Raw genomic sequence first — 13,458 nt, forward strand, 5'->3', positions numbered from 1 at the left:
CAGAACGAAAGCAACATTCATTTAACGCTAAGTGTGTGTGTGTGTGGGGGGGGGGGGGGGGGGGGGTCAGCGTAAACACCACTAGTCCTGCACATTTGGTTTTTTTTTTCCTTTTTTTAGTCCAAAGTGAGTTTGTGAAAACGTGCCTTCACATTTTTGAGGAAATAAAATTACTATTTCCGCTGGATGGGCAACTAGTTTAAATGTTAAGTCATTTTCTATTACTTTCAAAAAATACATTTTCATTAAAACTTAATCTCCCTTTGTACTGGTTAAAGAAATCTACGCCAATTGGCATTTTTATACATCGATCAGCGATTATAAGGAAGTCATGGAGTACACGATTTATTTTCAATCGCAACAGAACTTCCTGTTTAACAGGTTTTCAACTTTTCCTGTAGCTACAATTATCTGCAGCCCCGTTACTGGCATTATTACAACTTCATTTCTATTTGGCAACGATCCTAACAAACTTTTACCCACAGCACGTAAACCACTGCCACTATCTGCCAAGCACTGCACTTCTTCGTTCCACACTTGCAGACTGATTACTGGCTGACTCAACACCTTCCCTTCATTGCTGGTGTCAGAACCCTGCTCCAAAAAATCGTTCACAACCTCTCTTCTATCGAAATCTTCCATGTTTCCAGAAATTACACAGATTTTTGCAGAATTACCCACATCACTTTTCTCCCCCATACTATTTATTCTGTTCACTAATGACAGCTCAAAAATTTTTTTCCGGCGTTTCGCCATTCTCCGTGTTCTCCTTCCCCACCCCCCCCCCCCCCCCCCCCCCAAATCTCTCTCTCTCTCTCTCTCTCTCTCTCTCTCTCTCTCTCTCTCTCTCTCTCTCTCTCTCTCTCTCTCTCATGATTAGTTGGCTGACCGCCATTTTGGTCACAATTTTCCTGCCTCTCCCTTATAGCCTCACAAATGTCATTTATAGACAATAGTATTTCTTCTATACTGACATCACCAATCTCTTATAATTCTGCAGCTTCTGTACTTATTCCTTCCCCAGAACATGACTAGACTTCAACTTGGTTGCTAAGGACGTTCTCCGCTAATTCATCACCCGTTTCGTCTGCAATACAGTGCTTATTTTGTGTCTGTCCAAAAAATCTCCTAGACCTCCGTTAAATGTACAGATGTGTGTATATAGCTCGTTTCGTCTGTTGTTACTACCTTCTTCTGCTCCTCACTCACAGTCCCAGCCTGTTTAGTTCTAACACGTACAAAGGGTTTTGCTAGCGGGTTCAAATTGCTACTTCCCATCTTGTAAACGCTAGCCCTTTCACAGACGGCATTTAGTTTAACGGATTCTGTACCATTTCTTAAGTTTACCACCATTTGCTGTCACCTTGGCGCATCATCATCCTCTCGCACCGGAGAATACGGCCGATAATTGAGCACCTGCTCCCCATTATTTCGCCTATCATTTGTTGGGTAGCGCCACCTCCTGCTGTTTCCGGGGTTCACACCAATTCTGTTAACGTTTGCATTCTGCCGCGGTTCTGCATTATTTGGTGGTCTGATGTTACGATTTGCATGCTCCTCCTCATGGAACAACTTGTCAACTCTCTCCAAACAGCAATGAATTTATAAACGTCATCCCTAGGCGCTGCAATAATTTTGTTTCGCCAGTTCATGGGCAATTTACCTTCCAGGCCCATAACAATTTCTTCTGTCTCGGCTTTGTTGTTTAAATATGAAAAGTTTGTCGTCCATTTTAACGCAAACTTTCTTAAGCTTTCCTTCCTAGGATTAAACGTTTCCCTAGCCCAGAAGCTATTTAGCAACTTCATTTGTTTTTGCTTGCCCCAAAATTCTTTAAAAAACGCCTCTTTAAATATAGATAGAATATCGTACTGTTTAGTAGCAATAACCCCCCAAATTCTAGCCTCTTCCTAGAATTGAGAGGTAATGAACCCTATTTTTTGTCTGTCTGGCCACAAACTAGGTAGAACTCCTTCGAAGTCATTCCAAAATTCTTTTGGATGTACATTTTCTGTTGAATCAAAACTGCCTGTTAGCGACATATGATATTTCAGATAATGCTGCTACAAAACTACACCCACTACTCTTTGTTCCATATCTGAGGTTAGTTTCAACTTGGCATAATCTACTGCTGTGCTCACCAGACTTATTTTCAACCTCTTCTACCTGGTTATTTAGCTGAAGAACATTTTCTTCTGTCTCGCCCATTCAGTCGGACACACTTCTTACTTCAGTCATACATTTGGCATATTCAGAACTGATTTTACTGCCTAACAGTTTGTGATCTTAAAACACACACACACACACACACACACACACACACACACACACACACACACTACCGCCGTTATTTTGACCTAGTTTCTGCACTCTATCTTTTATCACATCTGCCCTTTGTTTGTTTCCAATAGCAACTTTTTTCAAGGCATCTGTTAATTCTTTTTCTACAGTTCTAGTGGATTGTTGGCAGTTATTCTCAACTTCAGAAATTTTGCCATCCGCTTTACTTTCTAACGACTTGAGATCATTTTCCCACATATATTTTAAAACCGCAGTCTGCTTTTCAAGTTTTCCATTGATGTTCTGATCAGTTGTTTCAGCCAAATTAGTATGTCCCTCTTTCATAGAATCCATTAATGCTGCAAACATATCTTCTTTCTTCTATTTTCTGCTTTACTGTTCCCTGTTTATCATTTTCCTTCGGTACTATTCCGAATTTGGTATCCACATTTGATTCAGTAACACTAGCAATATTGTCATCACGCAATTGATTGTTACCGATTTCATGCGTAATGTGACTTTTTTTCAAATTGCTCTGAGCACTATGGGACTTAACTGCTGTGGTCACCAGTCCCCTAGAACTTGGAACTACTTAAACCTAACTAACCTAAGGAAATCACACACATAGATGCCCGAGGCAGGATTCGAACCTGCGACCGTAGCGGTCGCGCGGATCCAGACTGTAGGGTCTAGAACCGCTCGGCCACTCTGGCCGGCTTAATATGACTTTCAGGATCTTCATTGTCTCCACTAGTTACATCAACTGACGTACTTGAAGCAAAGTCTACTTCACCGTCCGTAAATAACAAAGAAACATCCTCAAAAACCTCCTCTTTTACTTTAACATCTACTCCTCTCTGTTCAAGCGTGCTAGTTTGTGAAGCACTTCCACTGAATGAGAATCCTTCTTTTTTCGTATTTACAAAATCTTTATCACTTACCATGTTACTCAGTCTGCAGCTCGCTCGCGCGCGCGCGCGCGCGCGCACACACACACACACACACACACACACACACACACACACACACACAAACAAAACAGTTCTAACAAACTCGTCTTTCGTCGAATGCTGCAGCCTCGGCGTGCAGAAACTGAGTGTCAGACCTCCTCCGTCTGCCGCCGTCCCAGTTTCAGGGTCCCCGCTTGTCGTGTAAGTTGGTAGCGCTGCCCTGCCGTATTGCTGCTCGTTGATGCCGCTATGAATGAATTTATTTACCTTCACTGTAAAGCACTTTTGAGACATGTAGCACATGCAGACATGAAACTGGCAAACAACTACTTCCTTCGGAGCTCATACTACACACGACCGTACCATTGAAAGGCTGGGATCTGACTTCTTGGATTGGTGTAAGCGTTCTCCATTTGCAAGAGAAGAGATGCGTGAAGAATACTCTGTTGTGATTGCGCAGTCTGCATTAAGGCCAATACAAAAGTATTATTCTCCTGTGTTAGCGCGCTTTTTTCATGACTAACAAATCAATAAACAACACACTCGAACTGTACTTTTTTCCAAAATATTTGACATTCTGATACTTTATTTATACTTTACATTATTAACTGTTTGCATTTACACTGAAATTAGCTTCCCTTTACCATAAACATACTTGACACACTATAATACAAAATTCCCCGTCGTCTTAATTCACAGTGTATTAAAAATTTCTCACGTTACTTCGTACGGCGTTTGTCACTATAACAGTGATCTACATATTTACTTTAGACCACATTCACACATCATCCACACTACTAAAAACATACACAAAACTGTACAACCATAAAAGAAAAATCCTTCAAGAAATAAACAGTACAATTCACTGTTTCTTGAATGTGTCTGTCCGCTACTGTACCCTGGTGGATGACAATTTGAACTACGTACTCGGCTGAACCCACTTCACGACCTTTCACTGTGAACGCACGTCAGTCTCCCGACGCACGGGCTTCATCCCCTGTGTGAAGCAACTCCTGCAAGGGTACACGCATGACTGCTTGTTAAATGACGAATAATACAGATTCAGGTCATAAAACAGTGTTGTTTTCTTGAATAACAGGAGAAGTAAAGAGAACATCTCGTTGAATAGAGTAATACTATAGTTCTGTACAGCCTATTTAGTATTTTGGTAGACGTCTATTTCAAACCATTTCCATACCAAATAACATTGCACTGTAGAAAAAAAGATCGAAATAATGTCCTTGCCGCTTCTGGAGCTTGTTCTCCAAATGAAATATGCTGAAAGAAAAGGTAAAGCTTGAAAATGGTATTATTAAAGATCTGCTGTTATTCACCAATGGCATCAGTCGGACAGAAAGGGTGTGATACTGCTGGAACCGACTAAGGATGGACTTTACACGGTGAGTCACCTAACATTACCGCTGGATATATTTCGTAAACCACATCAAATACTGACGAACCGATTCCACACACCGAACGTGAGGAGAGGGGCTAGTGTAATTGTTTAATACAAACCATACAAAAACGCACGGAAGTATGTTTTTTAACACAATCCTACGTTGTTTGTTTAATGGAACCCCTTTAGTTTTGTTAGCACATCTGAACATATAAACAAATACGTAATCAGTGCCGTTTGTTGCATTGTAAAATGTTAATTACATACGGAGATATTGTAACCTAAAGTTGACGCTTGAAACATTGTCCCCACTTCATTGCAGGGGCCCAAACAGCTGCAACATACATCGCGTTTCTACAGAATGATCTGCCAACGTTCCTCGAAAATGTCCCCACTGGAAACGCGTCGACGTATGTGGTATCAGCATGATGGTGCACCTGCACATTCTGCAATTAACACTAGGCTGGCCCTTGACAGGATGTTCGACGGGCGTTTCAAAGGACGTGGAGGACGCATAAATTGGCCAGCCCGTTCTCCTGATCTTACATTTCTGGACTTCTTTCTGTAGGATACGTTAAAGGAGAATGTGTACCGTGATGTGCCTACAACCCAGAGGATATGAAACAACCTATTGTGGCAGCCTGCGGCGACATTACACCAGGTGTAATGCGGCGTGTACGACATTCATTACGCCAGAGATTGCAATTGTGTGCAGCAAATGATGGCCACCACATTGAACATCTATTGGCCTCACATGTCGGGACACACTATTCCACTTCGCAATTGAAAACAGAAACCACGTGTGTACGTGTACCTCACCCCTCATGGTAATGTACATGTGTGTCAGTGAAAAAGACCAATAAAAAGGTGTCAGCGTGTGGACGTAATGTGCTGTTCCAGTCTCTTCTGTACCTAAGGTCCATCACTGTTCCCTTTGGATCCCTACGTAATTCGGTGCTCTCCGATACAGACGATTGAACAACAGAGGAGTGGTATTCAAGCGTCAAGTTTAGGTTACAATATCTCCGGATGTAATTAACATTTTAGAATGCAACAAACGGCACTGATTACATATTTGTTTGTATGTTCAAATGTGCTAACAAAACTAACGGGGTTCAATTTTAAAAAAAAAACGTAGGTTTGTGTTAAAAAGCATACTTCCGTGCGTTTTTGTATGGTTTGTAGTAATCAATTACACTAGCCCCTCTCCTCACGTTCGGTCTGTGGAATTGATTCGTCAGTACTTGATGTGGTTTACGAAATATATCCAGCGGTAACGTTAGGTGACTCACCCTGTATTTATCAACTGTCGCTGGAGACAGGTGTGGCTGTCACTCGTAGAAGCATCGTCAGTCACCTGTATGCTGAAAGGGCTGCTCCGTGTTGCCGTGTTTCAGAATCGTCCGCAATGGAAGCAGTTAAGGACATCACAGAGACGGTGGCTGTGGACCTGGGGGACCTGCTGGACGCCGGGGACGACGCCGTGGTGATACTCGAGGCAGGCGACACGCGGCTGTTGGCGCACAGGGCCGTCCTGGCGGACAGGAGCCCTGTGTTCGCGGCCATGTTCGCCCACGACACCCTCGAGGCGAGCACTGGCGTGGTGAGGATTGCCGACATCGGGGGCCCGGTGCTGAGGCAGCTGGTCTCCTACCTGTACACCCAGCGGGCCCCCCAGCTGCCCGGCGCGGCCCCCCAGCTGCCCGGCACGGCCCCCCAGCTGCCCGGCACGGCCCCCCAGCTGCTGGCCGCAGCGGATAAATACGGGGCGTCGCGGCTGAAGGCGGAGTGCGAGCGGCAGGTGGCCGCTCAGCTGACCGTCGAGACCGCGGCGGCCGCAGCCGTACTCGCAGTCCGCCACTCCTGCAGTGACCTCAGGCGAACCGCCATCGAATTTATTAAGGCACGTACCCACGAGGTGATGGCCACTCAGGGGTGGGCAGATGCGATGCTTCATCAACCTAAGGACTTGATCGAAGTGAGCAGATTGCTGTATGATCCACCACCACAAACCAGGTAAGTGTGAGACAACCGACTGATTAGTGTCTCTCGGTTCTAGGTGTGTGTATTTCCAACTGTATAATTTTTCCCACTGAATTTTCGTAGACGTGTGTCTGCTGTAAAATACACCATCATAGACAGTCATTTCACGATAGCTCACAATGCTATCATTACCCTCGTGTAGCAGTTTCAGCGAACCCCTAAACTGAACAGTGTTCATTACCAGGTATGTTAGCTAACAAAAATCATCAAAGAGCCAGTTTGTAGGCATTATACTAAACTACATGTATACAGAAAGTGGTTGTTCAGGTTTTAGCATCAACTGTCATGACAGAGGGTACACTCACTGTGTGAATAGAGCATGAGGCAGACTGCTGTGGACACGAAGCTGTATTGCCCAGCATAGGCTCAGACACAGTGACGGGTGTAGTTTGCAACCGGCAGCCTGTACGGGTTGCTGTAGCCCTGTTCCCATGAAGTGGTCTCTAAAGTTGTCCATTGCCTCTGTGGCTGATGACAATGAGACACCTTTGAATAGTGCCACACTGCATGAAGATGATGACAAAGTCACTTACAATCGACACCTCGAGCAAGGTAGTGTACTGCAGAATGATTATAGAGGATGGTGGTAACATTTTTACAAATTTAGATGGCTGATGTTGACCTGTGGAAGTTTCGTCTTGTATAAAAGCAGATTATCAGAGTAATCACTATTCACACCTTAGTATTACAGCTTTGGCTCTTACGTAGTTGTCGGTCACTTTCTTTCCACGTGCAAGCCATATGCCAGTAACTATCCCAAGATAATTCTTGGTTCTCTCCAAATCCAGATAGTACACGGAAGATGTTGATTGCTCTAAAGACGCATAATATAAAAGAATGCTCTGCTGTGAGGGCTTGTATGGAAGATGTTCAGAAAACCAGGTGAAGTAAGCATCGGTGCCCCAGTGGCTGACTGCTCACACCTCTTGCAGCACAGTTCCAGCTGGTCCCATAAAGTTGAGTCTTCCCACCTCATTTTGTTCGCCTCTGTACTCAGCATTACATAAAGCTCACGCAGTGCTTGGATACGTTCCCTTCTGTGACACACAGAATACCGTGCCTTACTGTGTATTCGACGAACAGGTGTCCACCCCTGTGTGTGTGTGTGTGTGTGTGTGTGTGTGTGTGTGTGTGTGGCTTTACTATAGCCACCCAGTGAAAACTACAGGCTTCCATTCTCCTGTGGCACACCTTATGACATTATCTATCCCATCCATTGTTGTTGCTATTGTGCCTCTGATTTCTGTGAGCATTGAAGTCTCTCTGCGTCCAGAGTTACCTTTATTCTGCACCATTTTCCAATTGTATATGTCCATAAAAGTCTACTAGCTACTAACACTGATAAATGATCATTTATTTTTCATTTAGGTTTTAATACTTACGTAATATTTTATGTGCTATGTGGCATATCAGAAATCTTGTGTTTGAGATGACACTATGTGCATTCCCTGAACCAATTGTAATGAACATAGAGCCAGTGTTGTAAATCATTCAGTGTCTTTCTCTTGTATTCTATAAAGATTAACTTCAAAATTCATTGTTCAAGCAATAAACATATTACAATTGTTATTTACATTCTCGAAAAAATGTAAAACATTACATTATTCCAAACTCGTTATGCACGCTGTGGGAAATGACTCAAACTCTTATGTTTGAAAAAATTTTTGTTAACGGGAATCTTTTTACTAACAGTTATCTTTGTGTACATTTTAAAAATTCTCTTGATGATGTATAATAGATTCTTGTCGTGATCTTCACCTAGTTCACTGCCTCATACTTCCCACACTATTGGGTGTCAGTTACAGACAGATATACAATGTTTGGTTCTGGAACTGCCTCTGTCTTTCACTGATTCCACTTGACACCCCCCCCCCCCCCCAGCCTCTCAAAATTATACATAGTATTACACACAAATTTTATACACCACAGGTACATATGATTTTAATAATTAAAATAAGACGTATAAAACCACATGTAAGCAGAATTATTTTTTACTTCATACAGTGTCCACTTCACACAGTGAAGTGATACAGTGTTTTCCCATTTTTTGGGGAGGATGTCTCACTATCCCATGTTCATCCTACTCCCTCTTGTACCCATGCCAGCCCTTCTAGATAGACTTCCAATTCTCACGGAATTTACCATTCATACCTACTGTTTGTGGAGGACAAACTTAATTTTATTTCAGTAGCAAGTTTACAGCACAACTTACATCATCAATCACAAACATTGCTCATCACCCCCCCCCCCCCCACACACACACACACATTAGTGTGTGTTTTTCCATCACTGGGGAATGACACAGCTTACTTTAACTACCCCATGGTTTCATGTGTGCTTACACTGTGAGGATGCTCACTTGAAAAATACTTAAATTCCTGTCAACCGTATTTAATTAATGAAATTGAGATGAATGTGGTAATACTGTTATGACATGTAACTGTTCCACACCCACAGCCTCTTTCTGTTGTCAAATCACGAGTTTCACCGTGCCTTACTGCCCGCTGTACTGATTTCCTTCTCCAGCTCAATTTGAAACACGCTGTCAACCATTTCATTAGCTGTACCTTTCAAAGACCAGTTTTAAGACAGGCTTTGAACGATGTCTGATGATCAAAGTATCACATTAATTACAATACGAAATGTTTGACAATCAGACGAGTCTCGTGCCTGTCGAATTTATATGCGTGTGTTACCATGCTCAGAAGCAGCCAAATTTCCTGAACTGCGTTCCACCTGGTTTGTATGCAGGCACATAACTTTCTTGCACTTCGTCTATTATCGTCCATATGAAAACCAATACCACAGTAATGTAAATATCAGAAAACCCTTTACCAGAGATGATGGTCCTCAGTGCTTGTAAACTGAAGTGAATTACAATAAATGAGATTTCAAAAAGCAAGATTCAGCTTCAAACTACATGCTTTTGTATTGGACTGTGATCCAGGACTCCAATCCGGTCACTACAGATCTTAACTATCATTTTAACTGCATGTGACATCATATGCACTTTTTCAAACTTGATATGATGGGGCATAAAGTTTTGTTTTGGGCAGGGATTGTGAATGAAGCACAATAAACTGTTATAATTTTATGTATCAAAATTTTTCACCGCTAGAGGGATGATGAAACTGAAATGATTATACAACAAAGTATTCCCCTGCTGCATTTCGAACCCAGCATATATCATGTTGTTTTCTAGCCACATATAGATACACAATGTCAGTTCATTTCACCACCAGTGAGATATGCTCATGTCTGAACTAGAAATTATGCGAGGAAAAGTTCTGTGCTGACTGGGACTCTTAACCCTGTATGTGCTATCACCACTGGCTACGCACCTGTCAAATACTTTTCCACCAGCCACTAGGAGTGGAATTTATAAATCTGAAATGATAGGATAAAACGTTCTCTGCCTGTTTCATAGTCAAAATTGGCACCAATTGTTATTGTTGATGTTAGCATGCACAAATGCTAAAAATCGTAATTGCTTTCCACATGTTATTTGCAGTGCGAATGCTACAACTTGAAATCACACAGCGAAAATTTTTGTACCCAACCAGTATTTAAAACCAGACCTTCCCCTTTCATTGAAACCTGGAAAACTGTGGAATGTTGGGGACTCAACAAAACGATGGAACTGTATTGTTCAAAAAGTGTTAAAGATGGCAGAAAGAGATATCCAAGTTAGATTCCCAGTTCAGCACCAACATTTTCAACATTGCAAGTTCAAATAAGTGTGCTGTGACTTTACATGACAATTGTTTCAGGGATGAAATAAAATTTCTGGTGCAAGAAAGGTTAATGGTGAGCTTCCACTAGCTGGACGTCTGCCTCTGTCATGGCCCAACATACACCGACTCTCCTCCAGCAGGTAGTGAAGGAGCGTCGGCTTTATTGTAGATTAGGAAGGAAAGTGGAACCTTATGTTGTTAAACAGAAGTCACCGGAGGCAAAGAGGGTCTGTTAATACTAGTCAAGTGTTTGGCTGATCAGTGACTCGAATATAGAGCTTAAGCAAATGAAGCCAGAGCAATTTTAACAGACCACCAAACTACTTTCAATGCAGTGCCACTGTTTTGCTGTTAACGAAGGATGCTCGTCACTGGATGAGCGTTCCGTTTCCCTGAGGTTCATTACAGCCTTTACAAAACATTCTTTTCCTTGTTAATCCATGTCAATGGTCACTAGTTGCCTCAGCTACCTAATGTGTACTTTAGAGTTGTTTTTGTAATCACTGAAATAAAATCGCATAATTGTCAGCTGCACTACTGGCATTATTGTAGGCTACAGAAATTTCTGCAGGAAGTGTTTTCTCCCACCTGAGCTGCTGTGATCTTGTAAGAGTTTAGGTTACACCAACATTAGATCGTACAAAATAAACTCAGCGACAAGTATCAATCAAACTTCCAGAATGTTCTCCATTGTCACATTTATAACTGCAGTAGTGTGCCATTGTGTCAAGGAACGTTAATTATTTTCTAGCTCTTTATTATTGTGATAGAGGCTTATAATTTTACTAAAAGAAGAGAGGTCATTTGATATATAAGGAAGTCAATCATAGGCAGTGACTGTTGTTTGAGAATGCGTCCATTGTTATTCTTGAAGTGGCTTTCCTTTATTATAATTTCAGAAGGAATTTATTTTTTACTTTAAAGTGGTATTAAGCTACTAAGCAGCCATGTTTATCCACTATAATAGTTTTTTGAAGAGATCATTCATTATTATAATTTCTTCTGTTATTATTAACACCGTCAATCTTGGCAAAGATGAGGCTTGTCTTCAGTAAATGTAGCTTATGTAGCACAGATAATCCCTCCATATAAATTCCATGTGGAAAAAGGGGGCCTAAAAATGTACTGTGCAAGTGCGTAAGAAAGTCCATCATTTTTCCTCATGTAGCATACTACATTGATGCATGTAGCCTAAAAGGACCATCCATAATTTAATTGAAACAAGTAGATTCATGCATAATATCATAGACTTTTTGTCTGACGTGTTGTCATGCATGTTGGAATAAGTATATTTATCAATCATAATTTTTTATTTGTAGCTATAAAATATTCTTGGAGTGACTTATTGAATATTGTACACTTGAAGGTCACAAGGATTGTTGTTTAAACCTTCGAAAATGCTGCATGAAGTATTTTGTGCATCTCAGTATATTCATAATTTTTACTTATGGACCAGCTGACAGCAACTGAATAAAACACAATTTTAGTGCCATACGCGTTTAGAGTTTATTTTCTGCAAGGCGTTATCAGTGGCCTGGAATATGTACATATGCTAGCTATTTAATTTACATTTTTGTCACTGTGCCTATAGGTTATAAACAGTTCTGGTGGTTGGTATTTCCTATTAAGTAGTAATGTTTTGAACTGTACTTACAGGTTGTGTGGACAATTTCTTACATATTACACTCCCATTGCATTTTTGGTGTTCTTGTTATGAATGCCAATTTGCAGTTTTTCCCACATTCCACAGCACTATGAACTGAAAGATTGTTGCAATGCAATGTTTTGGTTTCTGTTGCCGACTGTCAAATGTTTTTGCCAAATATCGAATGTTATTGCGAAACTTTCAAGTGTAATTATTGAAGTATCTGTGATCTGTTTGTGTACGCATTTGTGCGTGCATGCGTTTGTGTGTGTGTGTGTGTGTGTGTGTGTGTGTGTGTGTGTGTGTGTGTGTGTGTGTGTGTGTTATGGTGTGGTATTTTTTTTTTTTATTTTGGCTCTGCTTACGTGTGTTAGTTTGTGTGTAGGTTATGGTGTACCAGCTGGTTCTTTTCTGTGTGGTGTTGTGAGTGTGTGTGTGTGTGTGTGTGTGTGTGTGTGTGTGTGTGTGTGTGTGTAAGTTTTCAGCTTGTGAGTCCTTTTGTATTCTGGAAATGTGTTTGTTTTGTTGTATTATTTTGTGTGTGTGTATGTGGTAAGTGTGTCAAAGAAATTACGTCAGGAAATAATTTTTTCATTTGCAGTTGGTTTGTTTTGATGTGGTGGTTTACCAGTATGGCTCAATCGATCACTGCCAAATGTCATGAAATGTGACCAATTAGCCATCATGCGGCACTTTAATTCATAGGAAATGTTGAGGAAGAAAGAAAGAAGAAATTGTCAAACATCCCATCGACTGCAAGACCATTAGAGACAAAATAGAATCTACAGCTCTGAAATGTTAGAAAGGAAATAGATAGTGCCATTTCAAAGGAATGGTCACAGTATTTGCATTGCTTAGTTTAAGAAAATAAAGGAAAACTTAAAACAGGATGGTTGGATGGACATTTGAACTATTTGGCTCCACCTTCATAAAACAAAAATGTTTGGTCCTGACAAAAAACTTAAAATCAAAGGCTAATGTGAGTCCACAGAATGTAACAGTACACATCTGGTGTAATGAAGCTCTTTTGTGTTACGAAGTTCTTCCCACGGATATGTCCATAGTTATTAGCATCCATTGTATTCATGGTTGTCTGCAAAGATTTTCATTGTGTCATGCACATAAAACCAGAGGAGAAAAGCAATTTTGATTTTTATCGCCTCTGCATGTCTTGTCAACTATGACAGCTGGTGTCGATTTCAAGTCTGTCACACAAAACTTTAAATGATTGCTTGAAAAGTTAAAACATGTACCTCGTAGCAAGTGGCGAAAAAGAATTCGATAATCAACATTATCTTGTGTGCAGTCAACAACGATGGCGCATGCAGCATGCAGGGATAGATTCCCACCCCACACAGAATGTTCCGTTAGGTTATTTCCAGTTCATATATGGGCACATCCTGCTACAGC

At 41.3% G+C, this 13,458-nt stretch overlaps 1 protein-coding gene across 1 annotated transcript in view; it reads left to right on the forward strand.

The window, feature by feature from the left end:
* Window positions 1–6,143: 6,143 nt before the first annotated feature.
* The window catches only part of LOC124553525 (ankyrin repeat, PH and SEC7 domain containing protein secG-like), a 48,800-nt gene continuing 41,485 nt past the window's right edge, over window positions 6,144–13,458 (forward strand). The window contains exon 1 of the mRNA XM_047127375.1: window positions 6,144–6,642. Coding sequence (XP_046983331.1) covers window positions 6,191–6,642 — 452 coding nt within the window. The 5' untranslated portion in view covers window positions 6,144–6,190. The remainder of the gene's footprint in view (window positions 6,643–13,458) is intronic.

The sequence above is a fragment of the Schistocerca americana genome, chromosome 11 (assembly GCF_021461395.2).
Source record: "Schistocerca americana isolate TAMUIC-IGC-003095 chromosome 11, iqSchAmer2.1, whole genome shotgun sequence".
Taxonomy (NCBI): domain Eukaryota; kingdom Metazoa; phylum Arthropoda; class Insecta; order Orthoptera; family Acrididae; genus Schistocerca; species Schistocerca americana.